This window comes from Mauremys mutica, chromosome 15 (genome assembly GCF_020497125.1).
Source record: "Mauremys mutica isolate MM-2020 ecotype Southern chromosome 15, ASM2049712v1, whole genome shotgun sequence".
In the NCBI taxonomy this organism is placed as follows: Eukaryota; Metazoa; Chordata; order Testudines; family Geoemydidae; genus Mauremys; species Mauremys mutica.
In genome coordinates, this window is record NC_059086.1 from 10,328,337 (window position 1) to 10,348,812 (window position 20,476).

At 52.8% G+C, this 20,476-nt stretch overlaps 1 protein-coding gene across 3 annotated transcripts in view; it reads right to left on the reverse strand.

The window, feature by feature from the left end:
* The window catches only part of LOC123350250 (deleted in malignant brain tumors 1 protein-like), a 52,270-nt gene extending 32,420 nt beyond the window's left edge, over positions 1 to 19,850 (reverse strand). The window contains exons 1-7 of one of the 3 annotated variants that reach the window (XM_044988738.1): positions 19,505 to 19,850; positions 11,471 to 11,497; positions 9,466 to 9,795; positions 8,773 to 8,892; positions 8,368 to 8,682; positions 6,702 to 7,031; positions 3,903 to 4,232 (exon numbers count right to left, since the gene is read on the reverse strand). In XM_044988738.1, the coding sequence (XP_044844673.1) occupies positions 3,903 to 4,232; positions 6,702 to 7,031; positions 8,368 to 8,682; positions 8,773 to 8,892; positions 9,466 to 9,795; positions 11,471 to 11,497; positions 19,505 to 19,625 (1,573 nt within the window). In that variant the 5' untranslated portion in view covers positions 19,626 to 19,850. Of the gene's footprint in view, positions 1 to 3,902; positions 4,233 to 6,701; positions 7,032 to 8,367; positions 8,683 to 8,772; positions 8,893 to 9,465; positions 9,796 to 11,470; positions 11,498 to 19,504 lie in introns of those variants that run through there. The other 2 variants (XM_044988739.1, XM_044988740.1) reach the window with 2 other exon arrangements.
* Between the last annotated feature and the right edge of the window lie 626 nt (positions 19,851 to 20,476).

Sequence of the window (20,476 nt, forward strand, 5' to 3'; positions counted from 1 at the left end):
AATCCTTGCTGATTTTAAACACAAAAAAGAATCTTACAAGAAGTGGAAGATTGGACAAATAACCATGAAGAGGTACAAAATATTGCTCAAGCATGCGGGAGTGAAATCAGGAAGGCCAAATCACAGTTGGAGTTGAAGCTAGCAAGGGATGTTAAGAGTAACAAGAAAGGTTTCTACAGGTATGTTAGCAACAAGAAGAAGGTCAGGGAAAGTGTGGGCCCCTTAATGAATGGGGGAGGCAACCTAGTGAAAGAGGATGTGGAAAAAGCTAATGTACTCAATGCTTTTTTTGTCTCTTTCGTCACGAACAAGGCCAGCTCCCAGACTGCTGCACTGGGCAGCACAGCATGGGGAGGCGGTGACCAGCCCTCTGTGGAGAAAGAAGTGGTTCAGGACTATTTAGAAAAGCTGGATGAGCTCAAGTCCATGGGACAGGATGCATTGCATCCCAAGGTGCTAAAGAAATTGGCAGGTGTGATTGCAGAGCCATTGGCCATTATCTTTGAAAACTCATGGCGATCAGGAGAGGTCCCGGATGACTGAAAAAAGGCTACTGTAGTGCCCATCTTTAAAAAAGTGAAGAAGGAGGATCTGGGGATCTACAGGCCAGTCAGCCTCGCCTCAGTCCTGGAAAAATTATGAAGCAGGTCCTCAAAGAATCAATTTTGAAGCACTTTGAGAAGAGGAAAGTGGTCAGGAACAGTCAGCATGGATTCACCAAGGACAAGTCATGCCTAACTAACCTAATTGTCTTCTATGATAAGATAACTGGCTGTGTGCAAGAAGGGAAAGCAGTGAACATGTTATTCCTTGAATTTAACAAAGCTTTTGATATGGGGGCTGCAGGAAGTGGCACGGATTGAGGGATGTGCTGGCCACCGCTTCCAACAGCCCCCATTGGCCAGGAGTGGCGAACCGCAGCCAGTGGGAGCTGCAATTCGTCGAACCTGTGGACGCTGCAGGTAAACAAACCGTCCCAGCCCGCCAGCGGATTTCCCTGAAGGGCCGTGTGCCAAAGGTTGCCGATCCCTGAACTAGAGGTGAGTAAGGTTGGAATGAGCTCTCCCCTGACAGCGAGTGATGAGCTGGGGAGGGGAAAAAGCTTCAGGACCAGACACTATTTACATGAATGCAACCATTCTACCTAGGTATCCAGCAGGTATCCAGCAGACAGAGCTGTGTTGGCTGGTGCTGGGTTACAAATCACTGTAGTACTTGAATGCAGGGTAGTGAAATGTTGTTGTCCTGATTGTCTGAGTAAAGGGCAGCAGAACTGTGCTTAGCCTGCCCTGACTGAGGGGGTCACCCACAACTGAACTGAACTCACTAACCAGGGGGCTCAGACACCAGACCCCTATCAAGAGTGAGAGGGGGTGGAGATGGGTGTTCCTGCTGAGGGATGTGGGATCTGTGTAAGGGGTTTAGCCATGGTTCAATCTGCCCAGTTAATTAAGGCTCCATTAGGAGGTTTTTTGGTTTCAGTGATCACTAGAGCTGAAATCACCTACTGTCAGACAGTGTTTCTGCCCAGCCTGCTTCAGCACTGAGGGTTCCCCACTAGCAGCTGACAGTCACTGAGAGCTGGGTGGAGCTTCAGGAGAGCGACCTGCAGAGGTCACAGCGGAGAGGCCGGGGGCAGCAGAAGCTGAGGGTGAGCAGAGTGGTGAGTGGCTCTCAGGGCAGCTGCCACCAGAGCAACCACCCAGACAGCAGAGCAAGCCAGGCGCTCCCCTCCCCGCCCCCATGGTGGGAGCTGAACTCACACAGGTGCACCTCTGAACTCTGGGTCTTCACTAACCAAGGACAACCACTGTGAGTGGGGTGCGGTGGAGAAAGAAGGGAGCGGCACCTTAAAGGAACTTTTGGTTGCTGGACTCTAGAAGCTGAGGCAAGACACTGCCCAGTGTACTCTGGGATAGGTGTTTTGCTCATGGTTTTATCTATTTCCGGTGTTTTCCCAAGTTAATGCTGGGTTTTATTTAAAAGTTTCTTTTCTGCCCTGAGACTCTGTGCTTCCAAGAGGGGAAGCTTCGCCTCCTAGAAGCACACAGGGGGTGGTGTGTAATTGTCCCAGGTTACTGGGTGGGTGCTCGAGCAAGTTCTGTGGTATTGCTGAAAAGAACCCCTAGAATCCTAGATATTGAATCCAGCCCTGGTCGCTGCCGACTCCACCTGGCAGAAGGGTTACCTAGATATCGACTTGTGAAATATGCAAAAGAAGACGACTCCCCCCACTGAGATGCAGCCACTTCTGGGGTAGGACAGGGCAACTGAGAAACAGGACAGGGAAATATTTAGGCTGTGTAAGACAGGAAGTGTCCTATGTCCAGCTGTTGGGGAAGTTACAGGTTCAGGGCTAATTTCCTGAGATGCAAATCCGCCGGAACACGGTGATTGGGAACCGGACTCTTGAGAAATTGGCCCTGGATTTTTAGTTTGAGTGAGCGGCTGCAGGCTCCATTGACACCAAATCCAGCTAGTGGAAGTTATAGTTACCCAGCTCCTCCTTGTGCAGCAGAGGGGTCTGGCCCAGGGATAACTAAATGCCAACTGGCAGAGGGCACAGGGATACTTAGACTTATACCAGGATCCCCTGGGTGAGATATATGCACAATAGCTCACCAAAGGTGGCATGTGAGGTCGACCTAATGGAAGAAAGATGTTTGGATAGGACATAGTTGAAGAGAGATGTAAAATGTGGAATATGAGGCTCTAGAAGTGCTGAAGTGAAGCTTGTCACCTGCGCCATGGTAATCCCTTCGGCTGAGCCAATCATCACATAGAACAAAGCACAGCCGTGGAGACAGGCTGTATTCACTGTCTGGGACCTGTGGGGGCCTGAGAATTTACAAGGATAAAGACCCCCAGGATAAGTCTCTGAAGAGAGACCTCCTCTGGGAAGAGACAATGGTCTGTACCTACAAAGAAAGAGGAGAGGGGACAAGAGCTCCCTTTCACCCATGAGGTGGCTGACAGCGTTAATCTCAGGAACAGGAGATCACAGCCAAGCCTGGAGTAAAACTCTGGAAGGACTGTGGGGTGAGCGTTACTCTACCAGACAGAAAAGTATCTCGTTCAGTGAGTCCAGGCTCTAGTCAGCGTGGTATGATTTTATTGGCCATGGAACCATTTCTTTCCAACCCGTCTCCTTGCTACCCCTCGAATCTCTACACTCTGTGAAATCACTTGTCCTTGGTGTGACTATGAAGGGATCTAGGGATGTGTGTCAATTGGGGCAGAGATTGGAGGTGGAACTGGTCAGCTGGGGACCCTGTTCCTTCAGTGTTCCTGTTCTTTTGGGAGCAGCAGATCTGTGACTGCTGTGAATGCCCATTGGGACATGGGCTGGGAGCTGAAGGGGGACACTCGGAGGGCTGGGGGCTGGAGTGTGTCTATTGCCAACCTGGAGAGAGGCCACCCCACGAGGCCTAGAGGAAATGGCTTGTGTGGCCTGTGGCCGAGGGAGTTGGAGAGCTGTCCCCCAGCGGGCACAGACAAGGCTTCCTCATACTAGGGGCCCATGGCACCGCACTGGGGCATTAGGACCAGCACAACTGCCAGGGGAGAGCACCCCCTACTGACACCCAGCCCTCCTCCCTGCAGCACAGGCCCCTCGTCCCCGCACTGGGGCGCAGGGGCAAGCACTGACTTCAAGGGGAGAGTGCCCCCTACTGAGCCCCCATGCCGCTCCCTGCAGCACAGGCCTATAGATCTGCACAGGGGAATTAGGGTCACCAGGGCGTGTGAGAGGAGAGCACTCCCTACTGGAACCGCCATATTGTTCCCTGAAGCACAGGCCCTAAGCACCATGCTGGGGTTAGTAATGGGTGTGAGGAGACAATGCCCTGTAATGAGCTTCCCACCCTGCTCCCTGGAACAGCACAGTGATGGCTGAGGGTTACCTGAGCACACAACACTGGCATCTTCTCCGTGGTGACAGTTATTGTCTCCCCAAGGCCGAGCCCTGCATTCAGAAAGGCCAATTTCTGTCCCTTTGCACTGAACATCGTCCAGCCAGATATGCTCAGATCCTCGCCCAAATCGACCCGCTCCTGGTGCTGATAGCGCTGTCCCACAGCCCAGCTGCCTACACACGACTTGAGCATCAATTATGTCCCAGCTGTCATCACACACGGTTCCCCACTGCTGGTTGTGAAGCACCTCGACTCTCCCAGTGCAGCGACTCGAACCATTCACCAGTCGGAGCTGAGCCACTTCTGAGATGCCTGAGCCTGCAAACACCCCAAGGGAATAAACACTCAGGGAGGTTCCTGTGCATCTGATCAGTGGGTGCAGCTGAGAAACAGGGAAGAGAAATCTGGCCCAGTTATTTAGGAAGGACGGGGGGAAGAATTCTGCAGCTAGTCAGAACGGTGCCAAATGTTAAAGGTTCATGGCTCATCAGCTAAGATGCTAATTGGCCAGGGCAATGGGTTTAGGAGCCTGATGCTTGACAAAGTGACCCAAGGTCCCTACTCCTTGGGAATGGCTGCAGGCTCCACCTGACACTGAATGTGATCAGCGGGATTCAGAGAGTCCCAAGGCCCAAAGTGCCCACTGTGACCACCTAGTCTGACCTCCTGTATAGCATGGCCCAGAGATCTGCCCCAGGGTAATTCCTAGGGCAGATCTTTCAGAAACGTCCAATCTTGATTTAAAAATTGCTAGTGAGGGAGGATCCCCCACAGCCCTTGATAAGATGTTCCAAGAGCTATGAATCTTCATCGATACAAATTTGCACTTTATCTGTCATCTAAATTTGTCTCTCTTGAACTTCCAGCCATTGGATCTTATTAATCACTTGCCTGTAAGATTGAAGTGTCCTTTATTATCACATTTCTGTTCCCCATGATGGTAATTACAGACTGTGCTCAAGTGACCCCTTCACCTTCTCTTTGTTAAACTAAACAGACTGAGCTGCTTGGGTCTATCACCACAAGGCAGGTTTTCTAATCCTTTGATCATTCTCATGGCTCTTTGCTGAACCTTCTTAAATTTATCAACATCCTTATTGAATTGTGGGCACCAGAACTGGACACAAGATTCCAGCAGCGTTCGCACCAGCAGCAACTACAGAGGTAAAATAACCTCTCTACAGCTACTCGAGATTCCCCTGTGTGTGCATCCCAGGACTGCATTAGCCATTTTGGTCACAGAGTCACACTGGGAGCTCCTGTTCAGATGATTATCCATCCCCCCACCCCCAAATCTGTCTCAGAGTCACTGCTTCCTAGGAAAGAGTCCCCCCTCCTGTAAGTACGGCCTGCATTCTGTGTTTTTAGATGTATAATTTTACATTCAGTCATGTTAAAAGGCATCTTGTTTGCTTGCACCCAGATTACCTAGTGATTGAGATCACTCTGTGTCAGTGACCGGTCCTCTTCACTATTTACCAGTCTCTCAAATTTTGTGTCATCTGCAAACTTTCTAAGTGATGTTTTTATGTTTTCCTCCAGTCTCTTGATAAAATTGTTAAATAGTGTAGAGGCAAGAAGTGATCCTGCAGGACCCCAATCAAAGACATTTGACTGATGATGAGTCCCCATTCACAATTACATTTTGAGACCAGGAAGTTGGCCAGTTTTTAATTGATTTATCGTGTACAATGTCAATTTTGCATTGTTCTCGTGCAGTACAAAGTCGAATGCCTTACAGGAATCTACAGCAGTAGTGGGCAAACTACGGCCTGCAGGCAGGATCCGTCCTCTCAGGGCTTTGGATCCGGCCTGTGGGATTGCCACCCCAGTGGCACTGTGGGTACCGTGCTGCTCCTCGAAGCGGCGAGGTGAGGGTAGGGGGTCTGAGGGCTCCGTGCGCAGCCCTTGCCTGTGGGTTCCACACCCAAAGCTCCCATTGGCCACAGTTCCCCGTTCCCGGGAGCGGTGTGGGCCCAGGGCAGGCAAGGAACCTGCCTTAGTGGTGCCACGCCGCTGGCACGCCGAAGCCACTCCAGGTAAGCAGTGCCAGGCCAGAGCCTGCACTCCGAACCCCTCCTGCATCCTGCACCCCAACCCCCTGTGCTGAGCCCCCTGCTGCATCCCACACCCCACCTGCACCCCAACCCCCTCTCCTGACAAGCTTTGGAGCTCACACAGAGCTCTTCTTCAGGTCTGGGCTTGGTATGGTTGGAAAGCTTGTCTCTCTCACCAACAGAAGTTGGTCCAATAAAAGACATTTCCTCACCCATCTTGTCTCTCTCGTATCCTGGGACTGACATGGCTGCAACTACACTGCACACAAAAATGGCAGCTGTCTAAGCACATCAAGGCTATTCCCTCCCATCTCGTCAGAATAAGACACCAAGCGAGTCTGACTAGAACTCACTGGTCACAGAGCGCCCACAGTGCTGTAGTTGGGTGGGGGGATCAGAGTGAGCAGAGGTGGCGTATACATCTCAGCCTGCAGCACGGTGCCCTAGCACCACGCGGAGGCTTTGGGATCAGCACTGACTCTGAGAGAGGGCAGCCCCCTCCTGTGGTCCCCACCCTGCTCCCTGCAGCAAGGCCCTTAGAGGCGACCTGGGGCCTTGTGGTTACGCATAAATCTGCAGGGAGAGCAGCCTCCGCTGAGCCCAGCCCCACTCCCTGCAGCACAGTCTTTTGCATCAGATTGTGCAGTAGGGTCAGGACTCACTGTGAGGGGAGAACGCCCCAATGAATCCCCGAACTGCTTTTCACATGGGCATGATGAAGGAGAGTTACCTGAGCACACAACACCGGCATCTTCTCTGTGGTGACAATTATGATCCCCCCAAGGCTTAGCCCTGCATTCGGAGAGGGCAGCTTCGGTCCCTGTGCAGTTAACCTCATCCAGCAAAATTGGCCCAGATCCTTGTCCAAATCGAGCCCCTCCTGGGGCTGATAACGCCGTCCCACAGCCCAGCTGCCTGCACACGACTCCGGCGTCCTGTAAGTCCCAGCCATCATCACACACGGTTCCCCACAGCTGGTTGTGAAGCACTTCGACTCTCCCAGCACAGCGACTTGGGCTGTTCAGCAATCGCACCTGAGCCAGATGTGGAAGGGCTGAGTCTGCAAACACCCCAAGGGAGTAGACAGAGAGATTCCTGTGCATCTTATCACTAGCAATGCTGGGAAATGCAACGCCTCCCACTGACAGGTCTAAACAGCCTCAGCACACAGTGACTGACCATCAAGGGCTCACTCCTCACCACAGACATGCTACTACTTCTGGGTGGAACAGTGCAGCCGAGAGACAGGCTACGGAAAGATGGCCTAGTAGTTTAGGCAGGAAGTGGGGAAGAATTATGTCTCTCTCAGATAGTGCAGGTCTGAAACTTAGGCCTACGAGATTGCCCAACTAGAGTGTCAATGGCCCACCACCAGAGGCCACACTTGCTGACTCATCATGGTCAGGTAACTATCAGCAGGCTGTTGATTGGACACCTCCAGGTATAAAGATTCCTGGTCTTGTCTTACCCCTTATCTGAACAACCAGTTGCTAGGCCGGCTGCTGGCCAGACCCCTGGGACCTGCCCAAGTTCCTGATTCTTGTTCCTGACTCCTGCTTCCTTGCCCAGTTACTGTTCCTTGCTCCTGACGCCTGTAGCACAGCCCCCCAGCACCTCACTAGGACACTGGGGTCAGCAACAGGGCCGCACAGAGGGGGGGGGAAAGGGGGCAATTTGCCCCAGGCCCCGGGCTCCGGAGGGGCCCCCAACAGAAGAGTGGAGGCTCCCGCCTCCGCCCCTCTCCTGGAGCCTCAGCCTCCGGCTGAGCCCCTGAGCCCCGCCCCGCTCAGAGCGGCGTGGGGAGGGGGCGGGGCAGCTGCCTCTGCTGGGCGTGGAGCTCACAGCCCCGCCCCCTCACCACGCGGCTCTGAGCGGGACGAAGCTCAGGCCCCGCCGGAGACGGTGCTCGGGTACGGGGGGGGGAGTGGGACCCGCCGGGGCCGGGGCTGGGGCCGGGGCTGGGGCCGGGGGGCGGAGAGTGGGACCCGCCGGGCCGGGGCCGCGGGCGGGGGAGCGGGGCCGGGGCCGCGGGTGGGGGAGCGGGACTGGCCGGGGGCGGGCGGGGGAGCGGGACCCGCCGGGGCCGGGGCCGCAGGCGGGGGAGCGGGACCGGCCGGGGGCGGGCGGGGGGAACGGGACCCGCCGGGGCCAGGGCCGGGGGCGGGCGGGGGGAGCGGGACCCGCCGGGGCCGGGGGCGGGCGGGGGGGGAGCGGGACCGGTCTTCGGCAGCCCGGTCTTCGGCGGCGGGGGGCCCCTTCTGTTCCGGGACAACCCCCAAGCACCTCTCTGGGACACTGGAGTCCGCACTGGCTCAGACAGGAGAGCAGGGACTGTCCTGAAAGCTTTCCAGCCTGTTCCAGGCAGCACCCCCAGATACGTGAGAGAGGCAGGTTACCTGAGCAAATAACACCAGCATCTTCTCCATGGTGACAATTATTGTTTCCCCAAGGCCGAGCCCTGCAATCGGCGAGGGCAGCTTCTGTCCCTGTGCAGTTAACGTCATCCATCCAGATGGTGTCAGAACCTCTCCCAAAGTGAGCCCCCGCTAGGGCTGATAACGCCATCCCACAGCCCAGCTGCCTGCACACGACTCCAGCATCAGTTAAGTCCCAGCCATCATCACACACGGTTCCCCACTGATGGTTGTGAAGCACCTCGACCCTCCCAGCGCAGCGATTGGGGCCGTTCACCAGCTGGAGAGGACCTGGGTCTGGAATGTTGGAGTTTGCAAATGCAATAAACACTCAAGAAGATTCCTGTGCAGCTGATCACAAGCGATGCTGATGACTGTATCACCTACCACTGATGGGAGTGACTGGCCTCCTCCCACAGCCACTGCATGCCAAGGGCTCAGTCCCCACCACTGACATGCTGCCACTTCGGGATGGGACAGGGCAGCTGAGGCACAGAAATATGGTGACTGTGCATGACAGGAAATAGGGGGAAATGTTCATCCAGTTAGAGCTTTGGGGGGCGTTACAGGTTCAGGGGTAATTATCTGTGGTGCAGATTATCCAGCATGGTTGAGCTAGGAGCCCAACAACGTGACCTGGGTTTGTAGTCCCCAGGAGCAGCTGCAAGCTCGGTTTGACACCAAGTCCCACAGCTGGGATCTATGCTTACCCAGCGCCCCATTGTGCCAGGGAGGAGTGGGTGATCAGAGCGATCAGAGCGGGGAGAGGGCCTCTCACGGTACCCCACACATCACCCTCTGCAGCGCGTGCGCCCTAGCTTAGCTCTGGGGAATTGTGAGTGTCACTGACTGTGTGGAGAGAGCCCCATACCCTGCAGCACAGACCTTTTGTCAGCCAGCGGGAGGACTGGGGTGAGCCCAGACTGCACCCACTACTGTATTCCCAACCTGCTCCCTTCAGTACAGGCCCATAGCGCAATGCTGGGGCACGGGAAATCAGACGGGGAAGCAGGGACTGAGCTGAAAGCTTCCCAATCCACTCCCGGCAGCACCCACCGTAACAGAAGACATGAGGCTTACCTGAGCACACAACACCAGCATCTCCTACATGGTTACATTTATGCTCTCCCCAAGGCCTAGCTCTGCATTCGGAGAGGGCAGCTTCTGTCCCTGTGCAGTTTACCTCATGCAGCCAGATACGGTCAGTTCCCTGTCCAAACCGAGACCCGCGTGGGGCTGATAACGCCATCCCACAGCCCAGCTGCCTGCACACGACTCTGGCCTCAGTTAAATCCCAGTTGTCATCACACACGGTTCCCCACTGCTGGTTGTGAAGCACCTCAACTCTCCCAGCGCAGCGAATCGAACCATTCACCAGTCGGAGCTGAGTTAGTTCTGGGATGCCTGAGTCTGCAAACACCCCAAGGGAATAAACACTCAGGGATGGGCTAGAGGAAAGGAACATGGGGCTTTTCTCCTACCATTTACTCTGGCTCCCATTCAGTTTCAGTGTGGCAGACTGGCTGGCTCAGCGGGGCTGGGAATAGGACACTGGGGGGTTCCTCTCGGGAGGTCAGCAGCTCTGATCCAGCCCCAGGCACGGGGGAATGGCTGACTCGTGGGATGGAGAATGGGACACAGGTTATTTCTCTCCAGGGGACGCAGGCTCCAGTACAGTCTGTGTGAGGGGGATGAGCTGATACAGTACACTGGGGGAAGGAGACCTGGGGCTTTTCCCCTGGAGGGCACCAGTTCCCATTTGACCCCAGCTCAGGCTGGGGCAGTGGCTGGTGTGGGGGAACAGGCACTTGGGCTTTCACGTCTGGGCCCTGGGTCCAAGCTGGTAGTGAATGGAAGTGGCAGCCACTGCAGCTCTCTGATGCCCAAAATGTGAAATGAGCTGCTGGGGTTAATTCCCCTCCATGACAGGACAGGTGTGTGCAGGCCAGGCCAGCCCTCAGTCTGAGCGGCTCCCAGCCAAGGGGCAAAGGGCAAAACTGGTCAGGAGACCAAATTGTCCTTTGCCCCTGCCTGGGCTCCCTCCCCGTTTGCGCCCCGATGCCCCTGTCTGACCAGAGCCAACAGCAGCAGCCTCACAGGGCTGTAGTTCTGCTCCCCCAAAGCCTCCACTGGCCCTGACTGGGGCTGACTCGGCTCCTCTGTATTCCACAGCGTCCAGACAGACAGGGCCAGCCCCGTGCTGAACTGAGCACTCTCCTGTGGTGACAGTCTGCCTTGCTAACAATTCACTGGTGGGGAGAACTGAGGCACGTAGTGAGGCTGAGTCCACAGGGTGAGTCTGGCAGAGACAGGATTTGAACCCCGGTCTCCAGTTCTACATTTGAACCACTAGTTTAAATAATCTTAACTCTGCCCTTCCCCACCCCATATTTATGAGATAGCTGCACACAGAGCTGCACCCTGCAACGTGTTGGAAAATCATAGTGCTAATGAAGCCTTTCCGTATTAGGCCTGAGTAAACCAAAGTTATGTTATGCTTGTCCAAACTGTGTTGGAAAGCTTACAGAACTCATTAGACTGAAGACCGTGTATCTACCTAAGTCAGGTATTTCGCTTATCAGTTTTGTTTGGCTCCCCAAGTATATGTTGGCTCCCCAAGAGTATGCAGCTGTGTTCCCATGCATGTCTTCAAGATATTTAGTACAAAGCGTCAACAGATGTACCTCGTTTCCCCTTCAGAATGACAAATGTATCCTCAACAGCTGTATGTCTCTTGTAGCCCCCACAAAATGATATATGTATCCTGCGTACCCAATTATCCCCTAACAGATACATGTACAGGTTCTACAGGTCAACCAAATGACGTAGACAAATGTAGGCTAAGTTGTTTGTTACTGATTATAAAAAGGCCCGTTCGGGCTTGTGGGGTGTGTCTCTTTCTCTGGCACTAGCCGAGAGGAGCACCCGCTCAGCTGACCGATCAATAAAGAAAATGGTACTTGTCTTCCTGGTCTCCGTGCCTCCTTGGTGTAATTAGGTAAGCTCCGGGGGGAAACAAGCCCTTTTGGCTAACAAATGTGCACCCTGCACACACCCAGCACCCTCTGCCTATGTTCGTATTTACCTGCCATGGGGAGTCCTGTCATGGAAGCTGAAAGAAAGCAAAGACATGAGGTAAGTCTCTATCTCTATGACTGGACACTTCAGGGATCTCCAAACACTGGCTGACGTAAGCAGTGGCCTGAGTGAGCTCTCCCCTGCCATCTGTTGATGCACTGGGAGAAAAGGTCTCAGCTGCAGGTCATATTTCAGTGACCCTAGTTACTGACTCTCAGGGAGGTGGATTGCCTACACCAATGGGAGAACCTCTCCCATCGGCATTGGTAGCATCTACACTGTAATGTTTCCAGTGCATATGAGCCCTAAGTAGCTGGCAAAATACAAGACGTGGTGAACAACATCAGAACCAGTGACACTGCACCAGCCCTTCCAAACCGAGCCACATGCTTTCACACTGCCTGCACCTCTGAAGGGCCCACACACCCTGCTCCCCTCAGGCCTGGCTGGGGCTAGTCTCCCCCCACCCTGGAGTGTGACAGCCCCACAAGCCCTGTCATGGGATGCAAAAGTGTATTATGCTGCTCAGCCACTAGGTGGTGATGTGTGTAAAGTACCTTTTTTTAAGCCAGAGGTGGGAAAACTACGGCCTGCAGGCCACATCCGGCCCATGGGACCCTCCTGCCAGCCCCTGAGCTCCTGCCCCGGCCCCTCCCCTGCTGTTCCCCCTCCCCCGCAGCCTCAGCTCGCCCCGCCGGCAGTGCAATGATCTGGGTGGCGGGGCTGCGAGCTCCTGGGCCAGCGCAGCTGCAGATCCCAGCCTGAGCCGGTGCTTTGTGCTGCGCGGTGGCGTGAGCAGCCTCCAGTGCTCCGGGCAGCACAGTAAGGGGGCAGGGAGCGGGGGAGGGGGGGCGTTGGATAGAGGGCAGGGGAGCTCAGGCTGGTGGGCAGGGGGCAGGGGTGTGGATAGGGGTCGGTGCGGTCAGAGAGCAGGGAACAGGGGGGTTGCTTGGGGACAGGAGTCCCGGAGGGCAGTCAGGAAGGAGGGGTGGGGTTGGATGAGGTGGCGGGGGCAGTCAGGGGCAGGGGTTCCAGGGGCAATCAGGGGACAGGGAAATGGGGTGGTTGGATGGGGCAGGGGTGCCGGGGGGGCAGTCAGGAATGTGAGGAGGGGTTGGATGTGACAGCAGGGGGCAGTCAGGGGTGGGGGTTCCGGGGGCAGTCAGGGGAGAGGGAGCGGGTGTGTGTGTGGATGGGGAAGGGGTTCCAGGGGGGCCGTCAGGGTGTGAGAAGCGGGGGGAGGGGGGGGAAGATAGGGGCGGGGGCTGGGCCATGTCTGGCTGTTTGAGGAGGCACAGCCTCTGCTTACCGGCCCTCCATACAATTTCCGCCACCCGATGTGGCCCTCAGGCCAAAAAGTTTGCCTGCCCCTGTTTTAAGCTGATATCAGCCATGCCTGGCAGAGCATTAAAGGATCGTGGTGTGTAAAAGCAAGCTCTGTGACCAGTCCATGTCTGGTACAGAGGAACAGGACATGGCGTGTGGAGTAAATTAAGAACATAAACAGAAGGAACAAAGCTACAAAGGTTGCAGGATCTCGTCACCAGGCCACTCTTCAGTGCCCCAGAGAACTTCAGCTTTCACAAACTTCACCATGGACAGACTGGAAACAAGATTTCACATTGCTGCCAAGCCGCACAAGGAAACTGGAGACATGCAGGTATCGTCTTTAATGTAGGCTATGGGAAGGAGGCAGAGCATATCTTTAAATCCTTTGACTTTACTGAAGACAGTCACAAAGGTGACTATGAAAGGGGTCTGGCTATGTTTGATGCATACTTCAGAGAAATGCGGCTTATGCAGAAGCTTCTTTCAACCAGAGAACTCAAGAACCAGGGGAAAGTTTTGAATGTTTTATAAAAGCTCCACATATATTGGGTGAAAACTGTGATTTCAGGAATGTAAAGGTTGAAATAACCAGCCTGTGTGGGCTAACAGATAAAAAAATTTCACAGCAGCTACATCTGAAGAGAGATTTAACTCTAGCTCCAGCTGTTCAAATAGCAAACCAGTCTGAATTAGTCAAACAACAGAACAAAAGGCAGGAACAAATTGATAAACCGGAAACTAGCTATGGCTTAGCTTAGGCTATGTCTACACTAGCACTTGCTGTGGTATAACTTATGGCGCTTAGGGGTGTGAAACCCCCCACCCCCCGAGTGATGTAAGTTACACCGACCTAAGCACCAGTGTGGAGAGCGCTATGTGGGCAGAAGAAGCTTTCCCACCGATGTAGCTACTGCCTCTTACGGGGCTGGAGTAGTTAAGCCAAGTGGAGAGCTCTCCCGTCAGCTCAAAGTGGTTACATTAGAGAGCTTGGCACAGCTGCCTTATCTTGCTGTAAACTCTGGTGTAGCTCTTAGAAGCTATAAACAGATACTTGAGTATTAAAGGTCATTACCGTAAAAGGCCTGAGGCAGGGAGAGAGAATATCCAGGCTAAGAGGGACAGACTACATACGTCAGGTGTGGAAAAGGTCCTATCCCAAGAGTTGATACATGTCCAGCCAGAGGCACATGGGGTAATATTTGCACGAAATATGGACATTTTGCAGCTGTTTGCTGCACCAGAGCAGTTAGGGAGCCGATTCAGATTACAGACAATCCAGAGCCGTTGTTTCTGGGATCCATCACTTGTGTTGACATGGAGCCTGTCTGGAGAGTGAAAGTGAATGTTCATGGCAAGACACTTGACTGTAAAACCAACTCAGGAGCTAATGTTTCAGGCACCTCAGAAGGGACTTAGAATCCCCTTCAACCTCTCTGTGACAGGGTGGTGTGTTCCCGTCTAACGCTGGTGAGTGCATCCCAGTCTTCAAGCTGTCTGTTGTCTCAAGACAATGTGGCCCAGTGGATGAAGTCAATAAGGTTGCCCTTGTCGGTAGGGTAGTGAGGCCCAGTGACCTGAGCCCATAGGATTGCCCTGAGCTGCAGGACAGAAAGGTCTAGTGGCCTGAGACAGTAAGGTTTGCCCTGGTCCATGAGGCAGTAAGGCCTTGAGGCCAGAGCCAATGGTTTGTCCTAATCCTCAGGGCAGGAAGGCTTATTGGCTGGAGTGGGGATTCGGCTGCCTCCCAGAGGTGAGTGGCGGCCATTGTAGGGGGACCTTGGCCCTCCCTGCTCCACTGGGTCCCAGCCCAGGACACTGGTAATGGCAAATAGGCTCGCCACTTCATCATTTGGGATCCGCTTGATACACGCTGACTGCTGTAGGGACAATGGCTAGTCCTTTCCTGGGCTACTTCCTACTGTTACTCCTGCAGTCTTGTTGTAGACGTCCTCTGGGTCTCTGGTCTCCCTAGGCTGTGCTGTTCCCAGTGGCTCCTACCTTCGAGTGGTGTCTTCAAGTACCTAAGCATCTGCCTGGGTCTCGGTACCTCTGGGTCCCGCAGTCTGGGACTTTGAGAGGTGAGTGTCCTTCCTCCCCAGCGGTCTGCCCTGATTCAGCTGTGCTGCTCCCTTTTATAGAAGCGCTACACTTCGCACATGCCTGGTAGGGACATGGGATCGTGGCCTCTTCCGCCCACAGTGAGGAATTAACCTTTCCCCGTCCAGTTAGGGTGAGTGCACCCTGTCACATCCTCCCATAGCTGAAGTCACCTGAGGGCTGTGCCTCGCCCTGGAGGTACTCTTAAATGCATGGGCCAGTTCACCACAGAAACAACTTACTAAGACAAAAGCTTTGCATTCAGAGTGCATGGGATCAAAGATCCACAGACCATCAACCTTCTCAGCAGCAGCTTGTCAGCCACGATGGGCCTAGTGAGAAAGGTGGAAGAACTCACTGGAAGAGTTGATGATATAACACAAAATCAACCTGCAGAACTCTTTGCCAGAGGATTTTGTGAAGGACCAAACTATAACAGGGTTCAAAAGAGAACTAGAGAAGTTCATGGAGGATAGGTCCACCAAAGACTATTAGTCAGGATGGGCAGGAATGGTATCCATAGCCTCTTTTTGCCAGAAGCTGGGAATGGGTGACAGGGGATGGATCACTCGATGACTACCTGGTCTGTTCATTCCCTCAGGGGCACCTGGCATTGAACACGGTTGGAAGACAAGATACCGGGCTAGCTGGACCATTGCTCTGATCTAATATGGCTGTTTTTATGTTCTTAGGCTTTTGAAGGGAGATCCAGTACAAATCAACTTAAGAGACATTGCTGAACAGTACAGTGTACAAATATTTCTACCAGAGAGACCTTGCAGAGACTAGCTGAAGATTTATGGAAATTCAGAGGCCGTCATTACCCAGTCATCATGGACTATTTTTCGAGGTATCTAGAGATAATGTACTTGAAAGACATGTCACAGTGTTATGGAGAAACTGAAGTGCACTTTTGCTCACTTTGGTATTCCAGAGCAACTAATGACAGACAACGGACCACAATTCACCACAGCAGAATTTGTCATTCCAAACTGAATATGATTTTGATCTTATTGTGAGCCTCCCACATTACCCCAAGCAAACGGAGAAGCTGAAATAGCTGTACAGACAGCCAAGAAAATCCTACATCAGGAAGACCCATTCCTTGCTCTAATGAGTTACAGATCAACACTGATAGCAGCTGCTGGATATAGTCCCGCACAACTCTTGACGGGAAAATAGCTCAGAATGACTAGTCCAAATTTGGAAAAGAACCTATCTCCGAAGGGGCCAGACATGAAGAGATTCACCAAATTGGATAAAAAGGCCAAACTGAGCTTATTGTAATGGCATTAGGGGCGGGGTATTGTAAAATGGGACCCTACTCCACCCTAAGTTATCTCGTTAAGAAGCAACCCATCTCTCACCAACCCTACTGTTGCCCTGAGGAACAGGCTAGGCATGATGCACTGTCTTTGGGAAGGGGAGGGACACTAGTAACTCCAGGTGACCTTCTTCCTCCAAGTTACCTAGCAATTTACCTACTGAGAGCCCAGAACATCCTGGGATTGGGTTTAAGGCTGCAACCCAATTACCAGATTGAGGGAAGTGATTATTCCCCTCTGTTCAGCACTGGTGAGGCCACATCTGGAATATTGTGTCCAGTTTTGGGGCCCCCACTACAGAAAGGATGTGGACAAATTGGAAAGAGTCCAGTGGAGGTCAACGGAAATGATTGGGGGCTGAGGCATATGATTTATGAGGAAAGGCTGAGGGAACAGGTCTTATTTAGTCTGCAGAAGAGAAGATTGTGTGTGGGGGGAGATTTGATAGCAGCCTTCAACTACCTGAAGGGGGGTTCCAAAGAGGATGGAGCTCGGCTGTTCTCAGTGGTGGCAGATGATAGAACAAGGAGCAATGGTCTCAAATTGCAGTGGGAGGATATTAGGAAATATATTTTCCTAGTAGGGTGGTGAAGCACTGGAATGGGTTACCTAGGGAGGTGGTGGAATCTCCATCCTTAGAGGTTTTTAAGGCCTGGCTTCACAAAGCCCTGGCTGGGATGATTTAGTTAGTGTTGGTCCTGCTTTGAGCAGAGGGTTGGATTACATGACCTTCTGAGTTCTCTTACAACCCTAATCTTCTATGATTCTATGATCCATTATGGCTAATAAGTATGTAATGAACCGATGTGCTATGTTCATTCTAGTGAATGAATTATTTACAAGATTTGTAATCCCAGTGGGGTCCCAGTGGTGCTCCTCTCAAATCAAGGGAGAAACTTTGAATGCAAAGTGTTTCAGCACCTTTGTGAGATCCTATGGGCTCCACAAAACCTGCCCCAGCCCTCCACACCCAGCACAGTGTGGTAGGAAGGTAGAAAGTTTCAGTCTGACTTGGGTTTTACAAATTAATAGATTCCTAGGTCAAAAGGGACCACTGTGATCATCTAGTCTGAGTCCTGTATAGCACAGGCCAGAGACCTGCCTTGAAATCATTCCTAGAGCAGATTGTTTAGAAAAACATCCAATCATGAATTAAAAGCTGACAGTGATGGAGAATCCACCACAACCCTTAATAAATGAGTCATTTCCAGCCTCAATTTGTCTAGCTTCAACTTCCAGGTATTGCAAGTTTCTCTGCTAGATTGAAGAGCCCATTATGAAATACTTGTTCCCTGAGTAGATACTCACAGACTGTGATCAAGTCATCTCCTAACCTTCTCTTTGTTAAGATCGAGCTCTTTAAATCCAACATTATAAAGCAGGTTTTCTAGTCCTCTCCTCATTCTCATGGCTCTTCTCTGAGCCCTCTCCAATTCTTCAACCTCTTTCTTGAACTGGGGACACCAGAACTGGACACAGGATTCCAGCATCGGTCACATCAGTGCCAAATGCGGAGGTAAATTAAGCTATCTGCTTGTCCTAGAAATTCCCTTGGTCATACATCCTATGATCACAGCAGATCTTTTGGACACAGTGTCATTCTGGGAGCTCATGTTCATCCACCGTGATCCCAAACCTTTTTCCCAGTAATTGCTTCCCAGGAGAGAGTTCAACATGTAAGTATGGCCCATGTTCTTGGTCCCTAGATTTATACATTTGCATGTAGCTCTATTAAAATGCATGTTGTTTGCTTGCACCCAGTTTACAAAGTGCCCAGATCTCTCAACCAATGACCTGTCCTCTTCATTATTTACCACTCCCCCAATTGTGTCATCTGCAAACTTTCTCAATGATGTGCTCTTCTTTTAGTGTCCGGCAACAGAGCCATCGTCTCTATATTGGGGCTTACAAAGTGGATTGCTGGCCCTCTGGAAATGCTGGTGGATGCTGAGAGCGAGCTGAGATTTGTAATATTAACTTGTCCTTGTCCCACAGGCTCTGTCAATGCCTACCTGAGTCTGAGACGGGCTGTATCTGGGGACAGCACATTTCATGGCTGACTGTGAGCCCAGTGGCTATCTCTGGTTGTGCGTTGTACAGCACCAAGCACAGCGGCAGTGCTGAGGGGCACCGGGCTGGGAGTGATGAGACCAGGGCTCTGTTCCCAACAGCTGCTATCACATCCCCTCTCTGTGCCCCTATTGCCCCTCTCTATTCTCTCCATTTAGATCACTGAGCTCTTGGGCGCAGAGACTGCCTGTCACCTGCCAGTGCAGAACCCAGCACCACAGGGCCCTGAGCTCGGCCTACTGTGCTGCCGTAACATGAATTCTTGTGTTTGCATAATAAATAATGGTTAAGAAATGAAGCGTCAAACTCTGAACAAACACAGTGAGAGCAGGACAGGAGTTAGGTCATTTGGGGTGATCTTTTGGAATCCTGTGTGCAGTTCTGGTCACCTGCATGCAAGACAGATGATGGGACCAGGTGCAGAGAAGGGCTGCTAGGACAGTCGGGGCATGGAGGCAGGTCAGACAAGAGGGGATTGGCCAGTTTAGCTGGCACAGCAGAGGCTGAGCAGGGATCTGGTTGCTCTGTATGAACCCATCATGGGACCCCCAGGGAGTGAGAAGAGCTACTCATGGAATCATAGAATATCAGGGTTGGAAGAGATCTCAGGAGATCATCTAGTCCAACCCTCTGCTCAAAGCAGGATTAATTCCAAATAAAGCTAAAGGAAATTGTTGGCACAAGAACAAGTGGGAATAAACTGTGCAGGAGTCATGTTAGGCTAGAAATGAGAAGAAGTTTCGGGAACAGCCTCCTAATGGGTGAGGGGAGAACGCGCTAACTCACGTGAAGATGGCGCTGGATAAGTATGTGACTAGGATTATATGACGCACTCTGTGTCCTGTGTTCCTAAAGAGACCAGCCCAGGGTGGCTGGGAAACACCTCCAGGAGTCAGAGACATGCCAGTTTCTTTTTACACTTTTAACACTCAACAAAAGTTTAACTAATTTTATTGTAAAATCATACATACGGCTAGAGAGATCCTGATATCACCCCCCCCCACCCTCCCGCTCTATCCACTAGACCCCATTCTCCTTCCCAAGGCAGCAATATACCCCAGATGTCCTGGCTCCCAGCCCCTCTGCTCTATCCACTAGACCCCATTCCACTTCCCAAGACAGACTAGACTCCAGGAGTCCTGGCTGATGGATGGGGCTGGAGAATTGCAGGTTGCCCCCAGGGATATTCCAAGCCAGAGAAAAGGGAAAAGGCCACTCACCCCAAAGCCAGGCCAGGAGGATGGAGATCCTTGTGTTCCCAGCTCCCGTGCAGGCAGCCGAGCTCCTGCCAAGAGGGTGCCCAGCTGGGAGCAAGAGGCACCTGGGAAACCCCATGTTCATAGCACAGTCCTTGTGGGGCAGCGTGGCCAGGCGTTAGGGCAGACCATCGTCCTTGTGAGAGAGGCAGACTGAGCTTGGTGTGATGGTCACAGGCTGGGAGACTGGGGAGATGGGGCAGGCACCCAAGGGGGCAGGCACCCAAAGGGGCAGTGACGGGCCTCTCACTGCAGAGACCCCTCCCTCCGTGCCCCCCCTGAAGTGACCCAGTGGGTGTGTGCAACTGAGCTGACAGAGGAGAAGAGACCCTTGTGCCCTGCGCTGTGGCTTTATTGAAATCATTGGATTGTGAAATATGTGTTCCCGGAACATGCTGAGTAAACAAACCCCCTCGGAATAGCTGGTTCTGGGACAAATGGGGAGGAGGGGCTGTTCCTGGAGCTGGTTCACAGGGAGTCAGCAGAACTGATCCACGGAGGCCTGGTGGACACTGGGCAGGTGCAATTGTTGGACTGAGCATGCGCACATGAGCCCAGGCAGTTAAAGTGAGCTGAGGGCCATGTGGACGTCCTTACTCCAGTTGAATGAGGCTGAGGCTTGGTCTGGTCGACACGGAAAGCTTAGGTTCACCCAGCTTGGAGGGATGGATTAACTATGGCAATGGCGAAGCCCCTTCCATTGCTGTAGAATCTGCATCACGACACCACAGCGGCGTAGCTGCAGCACTGATCTGTGCCACTACTGCGGCTGTGGTGTAGACACAGCTTTTGACTGCCCAGGGACGGGGCATCACTGCACTGGCCTCACCCCATGGGGACACCCCCGTGTACCTAGAGCAGGTCCATTCGCACCTGAGATTATGCCCAAGCCACGTTCCCATGTTATCATCTCCGCAAATCCTGAAAGGATGCTGC